The sequence below is a fragment of the Ranitomeya imitator genome, chromosome 6 (assembly GCF_032444005.1).
Source record: "Ranitomeya imitator isolate aRanImi1 chromosome 6, aRanImi1.pri, whole genome shotgun sequence".
NCBI classification, from domain to species: domain Eukaryota; kingdom Metazoa; phylum Chordata; class Amphibia; order Anura; family Dendrobatidae; genus Ranitomeya; species Ranitomeya imitator.
In genome coordinates, this window is record NC_091287.1 from 51,731,840 (window position 1) to 51,752,506 (window position 20,667).

A 20,667-nucleotide genomic window follows, 5' to 3' on the forward strand; every position below is an offset into this window, starting at 1 on the left:
GTCAGAAGAGTGGGCCCAGCAGTTAATATCCAGGGGGCCAGTGTACAGAACGAAGTACAGCAATACCAGAGTTTGCGGTGCAGTATAAGTGGGACTGCAGTGCTACAGGAAGAAAGCTAAGCAGAATGGGAGAAAGCTATCCAAGAGGTGTCAGATTTGTGCGTGGGCCACTATTCTAAGGACCGGGGCGAAACGGCAGAGAATACTCCCTTGAGAAGCAGGAATTCTGGGCATTGAGGACACTGTGGGACTGGAGGAAACAAACCGTCCTGGGGACAGGCTTAGTGGCAGAGAGGAGAGTCAAGGGAAAGTGTTGCCAATTGTTATGATTGACTGTGCCCTGGATAATGCTGTGGTAAGTAAAGAAGTTAAAGTGAAGCCAGACTGTGACTCTTCAATTGTGGAACCATCTGTAAAGAACACACTCTAGTAGCGGGAGATCCCAGATGATGCAGAGAAGCAGCACCGAGGTACTCAGAGCAGAAAACATGATTGCGTACTGGGAGAGGGCCAGGGAGCGATACAGGGGTTTCTGTTGGCCATGACAGCAGCCTTGGCCCCGGCTTCCTACATAGTCACACATTACGACAAGTTTCCTTTAATGTGTTTTCTATACAGTGTACACAGATCTTATTCAGCCTCCTTCCAACTTCCATAATGCAGTGTCTGTGAAATTTCTATGTCTCCCTAGATGATGACATCTGACTCGATGGTGAGCATCTACTTCTTCCTCAGCAGCATTTGTCACAAGACATTCCCAATGATCACACTGATACGGCTTACTGGGAAACAGGTTGTAAATGCAGAGCATTCTATCAGATGCAATCATGTTTATCGCTCCGATAAACATCACGTTTATAGCCCTGCACTATGTGCGGAAATGAAGCATTTCATTCAATAACTAGAATAATAATTCATAAGCATCATGCATGTGTTTACATCAAGCAAATCAAATTATTAATTTTGCTGCCCTACTGAATTCTCACACGAGACTGTCCAGCCATAAATTGTCATGAGGAAGTAAGGATTGAGTAAAATGCTCCCATTGTGGATATGTCTGGGATAGTTCATATACAGGTCATGCTAGCAGGATCTTTAGGTTCCTCCAATGTCCAGTCACATGAGTCGAATATATATATATATATATATATATATATATATATATATATATATATATATTTCTACATTTCTGTAGGAAGATGTTCGGATGAAGGAGGCATTTTGCTTTCTACACACATTATCCAGAGGGCCATGCATATTTTGGAATGGATTTTCTATGTATTTCACAGCGTATTTTTCCCCTCTATATTGAAAGGGGTGCAAGTTTGCGATATAAAACAAACAAGTTTTTTTGGAAAATCAGCGCCGTAGGTCAATTTCCATAAGGAAAAATCCCACAAGAAATTTGCACCGAAAATTCAGTGCATATCCATTACTTTTCTATTTACAATAGGACTGAAATTTCTCAGAATTGTGTTGTCATCACATTCTACTATTCCCCTCACTATGAACTGGCTTCTATATGGGTTACAAATTGGGCCTCCACCATGGGTGCAGTGTAGAGTGTCACATATATTTCCTCAAATGGCTTTGGGATCTACAGCCTTTTGGGCTTTGGAATCTGCTCTAATGTCTTGATCTTCATTAGCAGTGGTGTTGCAATAACTGGGACAGACGTGCCATGCCTTATATCAGGTTTGACCACAGGCTCTTCTACCACTTCTACCCTACGTTGGCAGGATAGTCTGAAAGTCTAATGTTTATGGCGGTCTCCTGACTCTCCCATGACAGATGATGTCGGAAGAGAGAAGGATCCAACCTGCTGAATTTCCACTGCCGATCCTTTAGTTCTTCCTGGAGAGAGATGTCCGGTAGTGGCTCTCTCATAGCATGCTCTGGCTAGTTGAGTGTTTGCCTATCTTGTCTTTAAGATTGTTAAGATTGTTCATCCAACAGCTATGGTTGGCCTTAACTCCACTGACCCTTTTGGCCAGCGTGTGGAGACAGGGTCTAAAGTTGGCGGCCGAGAGGACAGGAGAGGGAAGTAAGCCCTAATGGACACCACTGGTGATGGATTATTGATGGTGGCTTAATTACTGAGTGCAAAGTATTGGACATGTTGAGCTTGACTATGCCTGATTCTTCTTTTCCATGACACCATTTGTGAGATGAGAGGTCCTTCATGCATATAAGATAGAAGTGGCCAGTTCTACTGCCTTTGATCCAAAGTGTTTGAGCACCATAAGTAATCCCTTGATGTCTGAGCAAGCCTAGCGGTGTATCAGGAGACAGAGGTGCCACATAAGATATACGGTAAACATTCTAGATGCACATGGTTTAATGATATATCATACTGAATGGACGCTTTATAGAGCACGCATATAAGACATCGAGGATTGGTGGTGGGCCATGAGCAGCTTCTGCATGATGCATGAGTTTATCAGCCAACACAATAAAAGCTAATGCTCTATATCCTGGCCGATGAGATCTATAAGAGTGGCACAGCTAATATCTGACTTCATCTCCTTATAGCCTTTGTTTTATTGAACAGTTATTATTGCAGAGCTGATGGAAAGAAACCAATTACAACTCCCTCGGGCTCCTGCAATGATTAACCCTGGAATATTTGAGCAGTAAGATACTAACATTCCTCCTCCATATCTAACTTTAGTTACAGACAGAAAACTCATGGACAACATCACCTTATCTAACTTTTAGGGGGGAAAACTGACAACTGCACAGGAGCAAAAAACTCCTGTCCACTTTCCAGGCTGTGGGATCATAAAATCCGCTCTTATCTTCGCTGTGACATCACTTTGTACATTGTTTGCTTAGTGTTAGTGATAGCGATGAAAGTTTTCTTTAGATTGAGGCTTCAACTCATTACTGCCAGCTGTTTGCTCACATGAAGGCAACGGGTCAGGACGTTCTCCGTGACCAGACATAGTAGCAAAGGCTATGAATTTCTAAAATTTGCTCTGCGAAAAGGGCAATGGGGGTAAAGAACGCTTATTTTCTAAAGCTGAAGTAAAAGTACATTGACTCAGTTCACTCATGGCCAGGGGGCAAATTGTCTGAAAAGTTAATTATAAACCCTCCAGTTGGTTAATCATTGGGCAGGACACAATATTCTGTAAATTGAAAATGCCAAAAATGGTAAAAGAATCTTACAAAAGCCATCTGTACTGTCTGATTCTATGGGTGTAGGACCGAGGGTCATACTGTTTATCAGTAATGGTGGGGAGGGGAAGTGGAAAAAGCTAATAGGAAGTTAGCATCATAGCTTGAAAAGTATGGCTGGCTCAATTTTGATTTTGTTATGGGGGCAACACATGGGACATGGGACCTTATGTCTGATTACTAATATGAAGCCAGTGTGGACTCATGGTCTATATCAATAGTCACTATCTTTGGCGAGGCTCTCTGGCCCACATTTAATAAGTGATTTCTACCAGTTTGTGGCTATACAGCCAAGTGTGATGCATTTGTGGTTTCCAAGTAATAGTCAAACTTCCTAAAAAGAAAGCTTGAAATTGGTGCCATTTTTTCAGCAAATTTATATTTGATTTTCTGACTTTTAGGGCTCATTCGGAAATCCGATTTTCACGTACATGTTCGATCCATGTTTTTAGAAGAACAACCCATTATAGTCTATGGTGCTGTTCACATGTCTGTTTTTGTTTCAGACCAAGTGTCTGCAAAAAATGAAAACTTGGAGAGATGTCCATTTTTGCTCCGAGTCATAGATCAAACTAGACAATGCAAGTCAATTTCACAGTCAAGAAATGAACAACACGTGGATGATACCCATGTTTTGTCACTATGCTGTCCACTTACTGCTTAATGGCTAGGAGAAGTCTGAAATTTTTGTTTTTTTAAATGGATGCTACAGTGAAGCTAGAAACGGACACAGAAACCAAAAAACGATGCAAATCGGACATGCAATGTGTGCTGGATCCTATTTTCATCCATCTATTGGTGTAAGTGTGCAAAAAAAACCCATCAAACTTCTACAACCCATAAAACAGTAAAAAACAAATGTTATTTTTTTGCCAATTTGAATGGGTAAGTTAATACCATCCCTGCATAGGTCTGAAGCACTATATCGTAAGACCAGGAAACCAAGTAATGAAAATTAAAAGCTGTATTTGCTCAAAACTAAGTGGAAACAGGAACTCGTGATCACAGCAAATTTGGCCGCAAAGGACTGGGTAGGTTTTGGACCCCAGGTAAGCAATATAATGGATTAATGTATGCCTTACTAGGGATGGTGTTCCAGAAGGTACAATGAATAAATGAGTTCTCCTTGTAGAGAGGGTCTTGGAGTACAACTCCCTCCAGTTTCAGCCACTTATAAGTAAACTACAAAGCAAGAAGTTTCCTTGCCTGAGGCCGTCCAGAAATAAGCATACCAGTCTTCATTAATACAGCTACTTTATGAGCGACGTATTTATTTTATGGCTGAATTACGCTTATGGTGGATGACGTTCTCTCGAAAGAAACATTGGGAACTAATTAGAAGGCCGGTAAGTTCTGGTAGAGTTTCCAAAAGTCTAAGAAGCAGATTCTCCGCAGCCGTGGAAGAAAAGAGAGGATCTGAGAGACAGAACGTCCCTGTCCTTCGCCTGTTCACCAGTTGTGTACGATCCGCTTCCTCGCGCATGCCGCTTGTATACAACAATGAGCATCTCATTTCTGTATGGTTACACCCTTCGTTTTACATTCCCATCAACGACAAGGCTGCCGGGAGCCTTCAAAAGAGATTCTCCGCATACAAAGAGTAGGACAATAATCCAAGGTCTGCGCTTCAGTCTGGACTAAGGCAGAGGAAACAGGCGGGTGCCAGACTGAAGCATTTCCTGAGCCGAAACAAATGTATGTCGAGGAAATGGTGTTTTATGACTTTTCCAAACAGATTTGATGCTACATTGATGCGGTGGAGATGTAACGACAGATTGTATAGTTTGCGCAAAACTCTGAAAGCCACAGAAGATGAAAAAACATGACTAGGTTCTTGTAGAAACAGCGCTACCTTTGTCCATAGGCTGTGCCTGGTATTACAATCTATTCCAGTCAAGTAAATGCTGCAATACTAAACACAATAGAGGAGCGTTTCATAGAAAAAAAAATATTAAATTTGGGTATATCACTTGAAATAACAATTCCGGAGTATTTTTTCTTGTACTCCTGCTCTGAGCCTTTTGTCCGTTATTTTTTTCTGACTATTCAGAAATAAATTGACAACTGGGCATTACCATTCCACTTGACAAAAGGGTGTGTTTCTTCATAGTCTGGTACTGTCAACACTGATTGGACGGTATCAGGCGTTGTTGGGACACAACCCAATGTGGTAACATCAAGTGGGCAATTTATTTTTACATTTCTAGGAGGAATAACAGAGGAACTAAAGAAAGAATTCTTATTTCATGGAGAATTCAAGTATGGACTAAAACAGATTCTAAAGCTGTAAGATACTCTTTAAGGTGAAAGTTTTTATAAAAAATAAGGGGTTGCGGGAAACTCGTCTCTACTACATCTGTCTCCAAATTGAACAAAAACGCAATAAAATAATTGAATTCAGTATAACATGATATAAACAATTTTTTCAAACTCGGTGTTTGATTGACAGATTAGCAAGGCGATCCCCTAACACAGAGGTCCCCAACTCCAGTCCTCAAGGCCCACCAACAGGTCATGTTTTCAGGATTTCCTTTGCATTGCACAGGTGATGCAATTATTACCTGGGCAAGACTAAGGAAATCCTGAAAACATGACCTGTTGGTGGGCCTTGAGGACTGGAGTTGGGGACCTCTGCCCTAACAGACTGGATCTTCAAAGGGTTTGCCAGAATTAGGCCGGAGTCACATTAGTGCATAGCATCCAATGCGAGAGCATCGAATGTGATATGCTAATGACACTCGGCTCAAACTCTGCTGCGAGCGTGATCCGAGTGTCTGGCATCAGAGAATCGGGGCACACAGGTGAGGAGGAGACAGAGAAAGTAATTTCTCCATCTCCTCCATTGCCGGCATCCACGGTAATCGCACTGCACTCGGATGACATCTGAAAATTGTGCTGCTTTTTTTCAAAACCAGCTCCAAACTTGTCCACAAGCGGCATGTGGTATTGCAGCTCAGCCCCTTTAACTTCAAAGGTGCTGACAACCAATGCACAGAAGTATTGCTGATTTTCCCTTTTAAAGGAGTCAGGTTGTCAGAAAGAACCATCAAGTTTGCAGGAGTTGGAAAAAAACAAAAAACAGTAAAGACCTCAGTAAAAATTATTAATAATTAGGAGAGGAAGATGATTTACCTGGATTATGGATTTTATTTAAAGAGCTAGTCAGGACTCAGGACAACCCCTTCTCAATCCGTATGTTTTCCTTTTTTAAAATAAAAACACTTATACTCTCCTTTGGTGACGATGTGGTCTCTCCTGAAGATCGTGTAATAGTGTGACGACTGGGGTTGAGCGAAACGGGTTGGTCATTTTCATAAGTCGCCAACTTTTGGCAAAGTCGGGTTTCATGAAACCCGACCCGATGCCTGTGTGGGGTCGGCCATGCGGTCGTCCATCTTGGCGCCAAAGTCGCGTTTCGTATGACGTGTTTAGCGCCATTTTTTTCAGCCAATGAAGGAGCGTGGGCAGAGTGATGAAATAGGTGTCAGGGGCGTGCACATCTATCGGCATTTTTTTTGCTTGTGTGCTGTAGCGATTTGCAATGTGTAAACCCAGCTTTTCTGTGTAGGGACGGACGGGGGAGAGAGAGAGAGAGAGAGAGGGAGGGAGAGGGAGAAGGAGAGGGAGAGAGAAAAAAAAAAAAATAACACCCACTGACTTTGCATTGGGTTTCGTGTTTCGGTCGATCCCCGACTTTTTGCGATAATCGGCCGATTCCACTCGACTCGACTTTTGAGATAGTCGGGTTTCACAAAACCCGACTCGACCCTAAAAAAGTAAAGGTCGCTCAACCCTAGTGACGACATAAGAACCCTACGGCCAATCAGCGGCTGCTTCACTCTCCCCGCCCTGTAACAAATTCCTTACATCCAGAGAAAGTGCGGACTGCTGCTCTCTCCTCCGCCAGATGTATGTGATACGTCTGAAGGCGGGGACAGTAAAGCCACTGCTGATTGGCCGTAGGGTCCATGTGACATCACATTGTTACACGATCTCCGGGAGAGACAGTGTGGACACTGCTGGAACAGCGCTGGCACCGGAGGTGAGTATAAGTGTTATTATATTTTATAAACAGGAAACGTACTGAATGAAAAGAGGTTGTCCGAGTAGTGGACTAGCCCTTTAAATGAAATCCATAGTCCAGATTAATCTGATAATCTAGCACCTTGCTGATCTTCTTCTCCTGACTCCAGTGCATATAGTGAATGTGTCACTGTACAGGGGTAATAACACTTCTTCTATACATTATATTATGGAAATGTACCATACAGCCTCCTAGCAACATATTCACTCACAATCCAATCCATGTCTTTTCTAGTGACGGAGGCAGATTTATTACACCTGCGAGCCGGGGATCACCTTCTATGTAATGAAATCAGACACCAACAAGACACCTGACCAGATCAATATACACAATGCATTTAATGATCCCGGCTTCGCCTAGAATACCAATCTAGAAATGAAATGTCTGCTGCATGGAAACATAAGTCCTGGATCTATATACTCCCTGCAGCGCAATATACTTATGACGGCTTCTCTGGCTCAGATTGCTGCATGGATTCACATGGCCCAATCGGTACGGATGTCCATCATGCCTCACGTATGGAAGAGCCATGACCCAAAGTACACATTCAATAAAATGTCATCTAAAGTCAATCTAGAACAGGTGACACCAGGGACATAGTCAAAGGGGGTCGCAGAGCACCGGCGGACACAGACAGAAGAGAGCAATATATGGGCCCTTTGCGGTCCATTCGCTCATCAAAATGCCCAATTCCACCCACTTTGGAGGTAGAAGTGGCCCCTCTCATTTTACATGTTTGCCCCTGGTGCACAGGTACTAGTAACTCCCAGGCCCTAGTGCCCTGGGTGACCCAATAGAAATACCAGTATAATCACTGGTTTTGCACTGGGTCCCCACTAGTTATGAGCGAGCGTGTTTGGATAAGGTGTTATCCGAGCATGCTCGTGTCCTAATCGAGTATTTTTGACATGGTCAAAAAAATGCTCGAGTAGTGGCGGCTCAATGGTTGACAGTCCACACATGTAGGGATCCCGTTTGTTAGGCAATCCCTGTATGTGTGATGTCTGTCCAGTCGCATGCAGCCGCGGTGACTCAAGCCAACAATACTCGATAAAGACACGAGCATGCTCAGATAACACCTTATACGAGCATGCTCATTGGAGATCACTAGTCCCCACTTTAATTTGTGTCTCTGGATAATAAATAGTAAAATACTTTGTAACAGGCAGTCACACATAGAAGCCATTTAATTGCCATTCCGCTCATAGGAGATGGCCATTTCTGACGAAAGGCCCAAACTCTTCTGGATTGACCCTGAATGCATTTTCCATAGGTTAATATATACATATTATAGACTGTTCCACTGAACAAGGTAAATTCTACACATCTGTCCAATAATGATCTGCCATTGTTAATTCCATCCCCAGAATATGCCACAAAGAGAAACAATGTGAGTTCATTTCAACAAACAAATACGCTTCATTGTATATCATTAACTCAATATTTCCCAAAAGTTTCAAGACATTTCCAAACAGGATAACCACAGCAGAAAAAAAAAAAAATCTGTTTTCATCTCTTAATTAAGCAGGACAAATAAATCCGAAAAAAAAAAAATCCCAAAGAAAGCATGCCTCAGCATAATATTTCATTACAATGTTTCAAGCAAATCATCTGACGCGGATTTTAGTTTCCAGCTGTTCGATAAATGACACTCAATAATTGTTCTTGGCATCCGCCAGCAGGTGGCGCACAAGACTATATAGACTTTCCACTTACTTGCATTCTCTGTCTTCTAAATCAAAGTGAGGGTTGAAGTTGATAAGAATCCGCTGGTCCCTTTTGGGGGATTTTATCTTTAATATCCATTCACATTTCTGGGAAGGGGTGTATGAATTTGGATATCCAGGGGAGACAACATAGCCAGGTTCCTCTATCTGTGTAGTTCCACCACATTTGTCTGCATAAAAAAAAAAAGAATTGTCACTATGGGAGTCACTGATAGATCCATATAATTGGATTCTCTAATTGGGTATTTTTGTTTTTCAGTTTCCCTTTTTGTTGTTGTACTTGTCTGGGGAAAGATTATTTAAATGTTAACGCACTCAAATGTCAACTAAATAGCAGCCGGCGTGGTCTCTGGTTTGATGGGAGCGACTTTTGGTTTAATTGGAAATTGTGATCTAAATTAACAATGTAATAAGGATTCATTCCCTAAAAAAAAATAAAAAAAAAAAATAAGGTACAGCTCAGTCTTCAGTAGGGAAGGAGTCTCAGGGGCACTTGGGAGTCTTGGTTATTGTTGAGAAGTGTAATCTCATTAGTGAACATGGCTTAAAGTGGCAAAAGCACCAAAAAGATGCGAGCTGCCCCCTGCATGGTCTTTAAATGATAAACCCCTTTACTGGGTCATTTGCCATCAGTGTCTGTTTAAGCTTCCTCCTTTGTCTCATTAAACCCCAACCAACATGGAGTTATGCATCACTGGTGTGAAGACCTCTGCTGAAGTGAAGACCAGACACTAAGCTATTTTTTTTTCTTACCCCACTGAGATAAGCAGATCAAAGCAGCAAATTCCTCTCCCCACATCTCTCTGAGCAGCTAGGAAGGCTACCTTCAGGTGTCCAGCAATCATCCCTAAAGGTACCTTCACACATAACGATATCGTTAACGATATCGTTGCAACGTCACGCTTTTTTGTGACGTAGCAACGATCCTGCTAACGATCTCGTTATGTGTGACAGCGACCAACGATCAGGCCCCTGCTGGGAGATCGTTGGTCGCTGGGAATGATCAGGACCTTTTTTTTGGTCGCTGATCACCCGCTGTCATCGCTGGATCGGCGTGTGTGACGCCGATCCAGCGATGTGTTCACTTGTAACCAGGGTAAACATCGGGTTACTAAGCGCAGGGCCGCGCTTAGTAACCCAATATTTACCCTGGTTACCATTGTAAAAGTAAAAAAAAAAAAAAAACACTACATACTCACATTCCGATGTCTGTCACGTCCCCCGCCGTCAGCTTCCCTGCACTGACTGTGTCACCGCTGTGCTCTGCTTTACGGCCGGCGCTGACACAGAAAGTGCAGGGAAGCTGACGGCGGGGGACGTGACAGACATCGGTATGTGACTATGTAGTGTTTTTTTGTTTTTTACTTTTACAATGGTAACCAGGGTAAATATCGGGTTACTAAGCGCGGCCCTGCACTTAGTAACCCGATGTTTACCCTGGTTACCCGGGGACTTCGGCATCATTGAAGTCGTTCCCCTGATCGTTGGTCGCTGGAGAGAGCTGTCTGTGTGACAGCTCCCCAGCGACCACACAATGACTTACCAACGATCACGGCCAGGTCGTATCGCTGGTCGTGATCGTTGGTAAGTCGCTTAGTGTAACGGTAGAAGGGATCCAGCAGCAATCCCATGGCAAAACAAAGCTGAGATGATGCAACTTTTTTGTCAGTTTTTAAAAAACTTGATTTCAGGCTAAATCCGTTTTTTTAACGTCTATGGAGAACGGAACCGCTTTCTTCCGCTTGAGGGTACATGCACACGTTGCGGAGTACTCTGCGGATTCTTCCGCACCGATTTTGGTAAATCTGCAGGTAACCCGCACTGTAAATTACCGTGGTTTTTTTTTGGATTTTGTGAGGATTCCACCTGCGGTTTTACACCTGCGGATTCCTATTATGGAGCAGGTGTAAATCCGCACAAAAGAATTGACATACTGCGGAACAAACAACGTAGCGTTTCCTCGCGTTTTTTTCTGCAGCATGTACACCGCGGATTTTGTTTTCCATAGGTTTACATGGTTCTGTAAACTCATGGGAAAACTGCTGCGAATCCGCATTAAAATCCGCAATGTGTGCACATAGCCCGAAACTGATCCTGTAAGCTTAAAAAAACGATCCCTTTCAAATGAAAGGAAAACGGATGGCTATTTAACGGATCTGTTCATAGACTTCCATGTTAAAAAAAGGGATCCAGCTGAAATCAGTTTTTAGGCTGGTTTCACACTTGCGCTTCAAAACGCATGCATTTAAAAAAAAAAAACTCATGGTGAAAAAACGCATGTAAACGCGTGCAAACGCTGCGTTTTTTTGACGCATGCATTTTTGCATGTGGTGAAAAAAACGCAGCGTTTTGACGCGTTTACATGTGTTTTTTCATGCGTTTGTGTTTTTTAAACGCATGCTGAGAAATGTGTGACAGCTGCCAATCATCAAAATAAAGTAAAAAACCCACTATAAACAGAAATAGTTAGGGTTAGGGGTAGGGTTAGGGGTAGGGATCATAACCCTAACCCTTACCCTTAAGGGATCCTAACCCTAAGCCTAACCCTACCCCTAACCCTAAGCCAAAAGGGACCCTAACCCTAAAGGGATTAGGGTTAGGGTTAGGGGTAGGGTTAGGGTTAGGATCCCTTTAGGGTTAGGGTTAGGGGTAGGGTTAGGATCCTTGTAGGGGTAGGGTTAGGGTTAGGGTTAAGATCCCTTTAGGGTTATGGTTAGGGGTAGGGTTAGGGTTAGGGTTAGGGATAGGGTTAGGATCCCTTCAGGGTTAGGGTTAGGATCCCTTTAGGGTTAGGGTTAGGATCCCTTTATCACCTTTATGGTGGGGGGTGGCATATCAGTGTGTTTTCTTTAATAAAAACGCATGCGTTTTTAACGCAAACGCATGTGCTTAAAAACGCATGCGTTTCCATTGACTCCAATGTATTTTTTGACACAAAAAAAACGCATGAAAATGCATGCGTTTTTATGTGTCAAAAAAACGCCTCTCAAAAACACTACAAGTTGCATTTCTGAAAAAGAACGCATGCAGCAAAAAAAACGCATGCGTTTCAAAACGCGACCAAACGCGTACAACAAAAAACGCATGCGTTTTCAATGTTAAATATAGGAAAGAAACGCATGCGTTTTTTTGTGCAAAAACGCTGCAGACAAAAACGCAAGTGTGAAACCACCCTTAGAAAGGGACAAAAAAGTTGTCTTTTTTTTTGCCAACAGATTGCTGCTGGATCTGTTCTAACGGGTGATTACTGGACATGTGAACGCAGCCTAATCATCTATTTGGTACAGATCAAGTAAGCAAAAAACAGATCACACGGGAGAAAAACGGATGGATAATTAATGGATCCGTTTTCCATAGACTTCAATGTTAAAAACCAGGATCCAGTTGAAATCAAGTTTTTTTTAGCTGGATATGAAGGTTGTATCTCAGCAACTTTTATGTTAATGGATTGCTGCCGGATTCTTTCTAGCGGACGATTACTGGACATGTGAACGTGGCCTAACATAACAGGTACGCTACCCAAACCTCATACATGTCTATGGAGGTAATGGACTACTACAATGTATCTGGAGGGAAAGTATTTAAAAAATGGTGAAATTAGGAAATAAGACAGGCATTCCGGTGATGGACAGACTTGTATGTGTCTTGTCCATAGACACCAAAAACATTGCCAGTTGGTTAACTTTGGTTTTGTCCATAGTGTGTGAGGAGAAGGGAGATTAGATTGCCAGCAGTCATGTACAGTGCTGCAGAATATGTTGGTGCTATGCAAGAGACAGGAAATAAATGGATGGAATAGTTACGGTATTCGGGATTGGTCTTAGAGGTCCAGCTCCTGTCTATGGCTGGTTTCTAGCATTTCCAAAGCCGAACATCAGGGATCTTGTCAGCTGTGCAATTTGTAGTCCGACCATACTTGCATAGTACGACCATACAGATGCATAGTACGACCATACAGATGCATAGTACGACCATACAGATGCATAGTACGACCATACAGATGCATGGTAAACTGCTCAGCCCCAATGAGCAGCCAAGACTGTGCACATGGCTTGTCTCATTAATGAGGTGCATAGTGGATTTTTTTTTACCTAATCCTACTCCCTAATAGATTCCCTGAGGAAGGGAAATAGCATCCCTGGATCTCAGCATGAATTTCTAAATGTACAGAATTTTTTTTTTTTATTACAGGAAAACCAGGTCAATTGGAAATGAAAGAATACGCACATGAAAAATGCATAGAGCTCCCAGCATTGTGGATGCGGCTTGTCAGGAATTAAAGTGAGAAATATGAGTTTCATTAGAGAGTTTGTTAAGCAAAGTGTTTTGTGTCTGAGGAGGCGCGAGTGGGGGGTAAGCTCCTAATAAACACATAGGATGGCTATAGGCTGGAGACTTGACATTGCTTCCATCCTTGAAAGATGTCTTGTCATTTCCAGAAGGTGCAGACTGAGACACATCTGCTGAGAGCTAGGACTCTGGCCTCATTAAAGCCTTCAGTATGGCGGGGGATCTGGCATCTGTACACAAGTGACATAAAGCAGTCTTGTTCCTAGTCACTTGACAGAGTCACTTCAGTCAGCATTAGCACCGCATCCTGCACCATCCATGATCCTTAATCTGTGACTTCTGTAGAACGCCACATAATAATAGTAAGATAATCGGGTTAGTATCTGGCCTCCTTCCATTTCACCAATGCAGGACATTAGTAGGAGCCAACTGGTAATGGCCTTGGACCATTAGGCCTAAATACACATAATAACTACTGATATCTGGATGCTGGAGCTCCTCACTTTGGAAGGTGGGTTAATGGCAGGACTGACTCCACTAAGGTCATTAACCAGTCCCTAACTGCTCCGCTTAGAGAATAGTGTCTGCAAATAATAGGGTTTAGCAAAGTGCAGCTCCGCATCAGCCATTTCCTGGCAACAATATGCCCAGTCCATTATTCTGAACTTATTAAATCGCTTCTTCTTATCCATCCTTAGACCAATAAGGCGAAATCAAGAAGAACCATGGACCATACTGATGGTTAGTAATCACAATTCAGAATGAAATCATTCATCATTTCCATACTCCTCTTGTGACAATAGGGAACTTATATCTATCATACATTCACTCCAACTGGGATATTTAACATATTAATATTTTATCAGCAAAGCTCAATTCTAGGAACGAACCTGAAGAAAATTGTACCGAAACTTTCATTTATATTGAAACTTATCCAGTATATCACCCATGTTATATAGACCATAATATTACATAATCAAATAATAGTAGTAAAAAACTAAACTTTCATTTATATTGAAATGTATCCAGTATATCACCCATGTTATATAGACCCTAATATTACATAATCAAATATAATAATAGTAGTAGTAAAAAACAAAACTTTCATTTATATTGAAACGTATCCAGTATATCACCCATGTTATATTCACCCTAATATTACATAATCAAATAATAGTAGTAAAAAACTAAACTTTCATTTATATTGAAACGTATCCAGTATATCAGTCATATTACATAATTACATTTAATAATATTAATAGTAAAAACAACCCCCAGCTATATGTTCTCAGAGACATAGTTGATAATGTAGAAGCATAAGCATTTCAGAAAAATGTTTTAAAATATATATGTCACAAATATATTTCTTTACAGGCAATTCCCAACTTTTCCTGTTCAGTCTGAAATCCCAGGCACAGTGCTCAGCACTCAGTACAGCAGGGTGATGTTTATATACTGGAGGGTGCAGGATGATAACAGGGTGATAGTGATAGATGAGCCTCCATTGTGTTATATCACTGAATGGATGGGGACATCTGGAAGACTCACCTTCCTTAGTAGCCCTGGCTAAATGGATGAGCATCGCCCAGCAGCAGCAGCAGTAGACCAGACTGCCAGGCATCCTCAGGCTGGGTTGGTAGCACCACAAGTGACAACAATCTCCTTGCAAATCCTATACTCCTCAGTCCAATTCCAGGAAAACACACAAATATGTCCTAAAAGAGCAGGGACAATTGTGCCTTAGTGTTCGCAGTGTCCTGTATCCTGTCATTCACTGCAGGGTTTCCTCCACCACTTCCCACACTTGGTGATGTCTTCTGTATTCTGTTACCATCTCCAAACAGCAAAAGAAAACACAAGCTCCTCCTTAAGCCACTTTGGGAACTGATAAGGAAACCAAACGACTCCTGGCTTTCCTGGAGAAATAAGGAAGGAAGGACAAAAATATGATTAATGAGCAGCTGCACAGCAAAGCGCACAGAGCCACCAGAGCTCTCAGAAGAGGAGCCCAGCTAATGACTTGTCTCCTTACATGTAGATCCCTGGGAGCTCTTTCAGGCAGTGTGTTATAGCAGCATCTGGGCAGTCTCCAGTCTCAGGTCCCTTTGTTATATACAGGGTCTTACTGGGCTGGGACTGGCAGCTGAGCCAGCATACAGTGCCAAGGAGTATGTCACTACAGAGCTTAGCATGCCCCCCAACCAAAGCATCCAAATGTGATGGAGCTTTGATCTGACATGAGTCACATTCACTTGCTCTCTACCTATTTACACCCAAAACTACAAAAAAATACTAATGTTCTAGAAGTACATGTAGACCCTACCCAGAACAGGTTGCCAGAGCTAGACTTACAGAATACTAATGTTCTAGAAGTACAAGTAGACCCTACCCAGAACAGGTTGCCAGAGCTAGACTTACAGAATACTAATGTTCTAGAAGTACAAGTAGACCCTACCCAGAACAGGTTGCCAGAGCTAGACTTACAGAATACTAATGTTCTAGAAGTACAAGTAGACCCTACCCAGAACAGGTTGCCAGAGCTAGACTTACAGAATACTAATGTTCTAGAAGTACATGTAGACCCTACCCAGAACAGGTTGCCAGAGCTAGACTTACAGAATACTAATGTTCTAGAAGTACATGTAGACCCTACCCAGAACAGGTTGCCAGAGCTAGACTTACAGAATACTAATGTTCTAGAAGTACATGTAGACCCTACCCAGAACAGGTTGCCAGAGCTAGACTTACAGAATACTAATGCTCTAGAAGTACATGTAGACCCTACCCAGAACAGGTTGCCAGAGCTAGACTTACAGAATACTAATGTTCTAGAATTACATGTAGACCCTACCCAGAACAGGTTGCCAGAGCTAGACTTACAGAATACTAATGCTCTAGAAGTACATGTAGACCCTACCCAGAACAGGTTGCCAGAGCTAGACTTACAGAATACTAATGTTCTAGAATTACATGTAGACCCTACCCAGAACAGGTTGCCAGAGCTAGACTTACAGAATACTAATGTTCTAGAATTACATGTAGACCCTACCCAGAACAGGTTGCCAGAGCTAGACTTACAGGTATTTCATGCACCTTTCTAGGTGCCTTCTAGTGTCTCTAAGGATCATTGACCACAGCTTGTCGAAAGACCAAAAAAAAAAAAATAAAGGAACAAATCCACCCAAGCGATGAACTTCAACTGTTTAGAGAAAGCCCAAAGGTCTGCAGCCCATTATTGAGAGCAGCCCCTGTGCCAGGTAAACCCAAGTGAAACTGACAAGGCATGACCTGCCCATCTGCATCAGGTAACAAGCTCTGTAATTAAAGGCAGCCTCCCTGTTCTCAGTGCATTGCTTCATTTTACAAACCACTGCTTCTTAAAAAACCCCTAAGGTGCACCCTCCTGCAAGTGCAAAAAGCCAGCATTAAAAATAATGAGAAGCCAGACAGGAGGAGAGCTTGAGGCTACTGTTGCTGCTGACCGGTGGCACATCTGCAGCTCTTGGTCGATGCCACTGCTTGTGAAGCCCCTAATGGCAGGAGCAGATCTGTCAGCAAGATTATACATGCTCAAGATTAAGATCAAGAAGCTGCTGGATGTCACCGATCAGAAACACCAGCAGGGACAAGCGCAAGTTTTCGGGAGCTCACTGTGCCCTTTACGCATGGCAAGCTCATGCCGGAGATCGCTGCAGAAACAGTGCCCCTTCACTTCATGCATTGCACACAGGCTGTGTATGGCGAAGGCATAGGATGGAGTGTGGAAAGCAGACTGCCAAGCATAGACTTTAATACATAAATAGAGATATAAATGCAGTTTACCTTCAGCTGCTGCACAGTCCCCCTGATGGTGAAGAAGCCATGGCAGGGTGAGTGGTGGCAATCAGTGAGTATAGGGGTGAGTGTCCTTGTAGAGGGGTGCAGCTCTCTGCTGTGTGTTTGTGGTGCTTGTACATGCAGGTCCTTGGAAGGATTTGTAAGATCACAGTTTCTCAGCACAGAAGAGAAGGGAGGAACATGAGCTGAGAGACTCACAGTCAGAGCCTCTCTGAAGAACAAGCCAGTTCTATCAGATAGGAGGGTATGGTGTGCAACCCAACAAGCTGAGGAGGAGGAGGAGGAGGAGGCTGGAGGAGGAGGAAGATGATCACAGGGGAGGAGGGAAGGACCTTCTTTTATGATGACTGTGCAGATCAGTCACTTCTTCACAGCTCTTTCAGTGTTTGGAGGCAGAGGCTTGTTACACAGAGCAAGTCATGGAGAGGAGCTGAGGTCTCCTGTCCATAGCTAGGGATGTGATCAGGAGAGGATGGGGTCATCCTCTAGTCACACACCTATGATGTGTCCTCTGGAAAGGGTTAAAAACACTGAGACTCCCACTAGCCTGCCTTCTTCCACCCTTTTTGGTAGGATTGTGACATTTTTTAACTCTGTCTATTCTTGAAAGCACAATCTAGAGGGAACAGAGACAAGTCACCGCCTGGAGGGCAAACTGTTGACTTTGTAGGCAAGTGGCCAACTGATCGACAAAAGGATTTGGAAAGAACTGAATAGTCTGCACCCCCCAGGGGGTCTGGGGACATAGCAGCAGGACACAAGCAGGCAGATCACTGGGAAGAGGAAGACAGCTATTACTGCTGCTGACCGATAGGGGGCAGACTTGTGCTCTGAATAAAAACCATTTATCTCATCCCCACAATGGGAAATGGAGAAAAAGTGAATTGTGTCTCTGTAGCAGCAGCAGCCACCATTTATCTGCATACATTCAATAGTGAAAGTGATCTGCAAGACTCCAGTCCAGTGTTTGCCCTTAGCTTGGGTGTATCAGCAATGGTGGTGACTGACAGCTTGGGGATGTAATTGCTCCTGTTCTCACCTACAGTAGAAAAGTGATTATTTCATGTATATTGTGGTCAATATTACATTTATCTGGCTAGAAACATATCATTATATCATTACAATAGCCAAAAAAAAAAAATTTCTTTATCATTTAGCATCATGTCTTGAGGCTATAATGAGAAAATGCTGACGTTTGGCAGATTATAGTGATACTATGCGAAATATATTATTAATATTATTTATTTATTTCAATTTAACAATATTAATAATTTTAAATAATCCAAGTTGTACAGACCATTACATTTTATTTAGCAGAACTGCAGATTTGTGTTATATGGATCTGTCATAGGCTGGGTGCAGTCGCGCTTGTATTTTCTCATCTGAAAGAATCAGGTCAATGATACAAATCACATTATTCAGAGTGCTCTAATTTTCTCAGATGAGGAGAAGATGGAAAAAAAAACGTCTTCAGCTTCTACGTTCTGTCATTGTGTGGAAATCGGACTGCACTCAGATGTCATCCGAGCGCAGTCCGATGGTTTCCACATGCTCATTGACTTGCACGGCCGAGTGAGATCCAAATATCGGATTAAACTTGGGCACGCTGTGATTTTTTTTCAATGGATCGGCACTGTCCGAGGAAAATATTGGACACGGCCCTATAGAATAACATTGTCTGAGTGTAAACACATTAGTTGGCTCACCAATCCTGCCGAAATCTGCGGTTTCAGATGACTTTTATCTAATGTGCATGGGATCCTTGAGGCATTGTGCCTATATGAAGTCTTTCTTTACACAGCTTCATCCATACGACTCTAGTTCATACATTTTACCGTAATGTTTATAGGAAACCTGTCTGCACGCTTTTACATTTGGAAGTAGCGGTATTGATAGGCAGGCGTTTGTTCCCCCAAATTGAATTTTTTTTTTTCAATTTATGTGCCGGTCATGAGAAATATAGCATAGAAGTCAATACAAACCGGGCTGCAAGTGCAGTGGGGGAATGTAAGTGCACTTGGACGTAAGTGCATTGACCCGCCTCCAGTGCACATTCAGCCTGATTTGCATATGGTTCTATGTTAGATTTCTCACGGCTTGCACATCAGTTGTATTGGGGTACACAACCATATCACTGCTTCCATATGTAAAAGCGTGCTGAAAGGTGATCTTTAAGGGACAACTTTCATGGAGAACATATCATCTCTGTCTCCAGACATATCCGTTGCAATAAATACAGTACTTAATTCCACAAGAAATAACACTGCTGTAACATACTGTTCATTGTGCTGTTCCTCTGTTATTCCCTCTGGAAATGCAGAAATACATTGAAACTAGACATGATCATTCCTCTTTTTATAGACTTTATTATAGTAAGGCTACTTTCACACATCAGGTTTTTTGTTTCAGGCTAAATCCGGTGAATGTTGGAAAAACTGGATCCGGCGCAGATTGTGAAAAACTGATGCGACGGATCCGTTTTTTTTGACGGATCCGGCTAGCCTATCTAGATTATTGGATAATAAAAACAAAATTGGAGCATGTTCAGTTTAAAAAACCGGATCAGGCCGCCGGATCCGCCATTTTCTGCATCCGACACCTTCCAACTCCCAGGCTTTTTCACTGGAGGCAAAAAACGTTACAGTAGACGTTTTTTCCAGACGCCGGAATCGAGTGTACGCCGGATCCGGCATCAAACCGGAAGGAACGCTGGGCCATCCGGCGCTAATACAAGTCAATGGGGGAAAAACCGGATCCGGTTTTTATTTTTTCCGATTCCTGTTTTTCTCCCGAGAGCCGGATTTAGCCTGAAACAAAAAACCTGACGTGGGAAAGCAGCCTTCTTACACTTAATAGTCGACACTTTCCTTTGACGAGTGGAATGGTGACATCTAATTGTCAGTTTATTCAATCATCTCCAAGAGGAATAATAGAGGAACATGCCGCCGGCACGAAGCTGAAGAAATGCCCCACAGTTGTTATTTTATGAGGAATGTAGACATTTACTAAATTAATATTATTGCTACTAATGACAATATTTAGAAGGAATTATTTATGCAAGTCCCTTAAATAGTCCTGACTGTTGTGCCAAACAAAAGCTTTCTCCAACATTCTAATGAAATTGGACTTCATTCCCCAATAAAGAATTCATCTTCATCTCGACAAGCTTAGGAAAGACCCCACAGAAATCTCCCCATACACTCATTTCTGTTTTTGCACATCCCTTAAAATTGTTAAGTGATCACACACACATGACGCTGCTACATTTCCAGACGGCCGTGACTTTAACGGACAGCGCTGCCCAATCCACAGAAGAAGTGATCTCATTTTATTTGGTTGCTAATGAAGTACAGCATTGTCCTGAGCTTCCATAGATTGTGTGTGTCTCACACATGACTGTCCATGGGGCATGGTTTTATTTGACCTCACAGTCACAGATCCATCTGGGCATGTGCTAAATAAGGCATGATAATATTGACTAAAGCCATGGTAATAAAGGAATGCTGTGGTTGCTATGTACTTTGCTAATGTAGTCATTGGCTGCTGTCT

General features: G+C 42.5%; 1 protein-coding gene across 1 annotated transcript in view; it reads right to left on the minus strand.

Moving 5' to 3' along the window:
- The window catches only part of NRP1 (neuropilin 1), a 190,590-nt gene extending 173,260 nt beyond the window's left edge, over window positions 1-17,330 (minus strand). The window contains 3 exon segments of the mRNA XM_069729671.1: window positions 8,981-9,161; window positions 14,830-15,197; window positions 17,104-17,330. Coding sequence (XP_069585772.1) covers window positions 8,981-9,161; window positions 14,830-14,902 — 254 coding nt within the window. The 5' untranslated portion in view covers window positions 14,903-15,197; window positions 17,104-17,330.
- Between the last annotated feature and the right edge of the window lie 3,337 nt (window positions 17,331-20,667).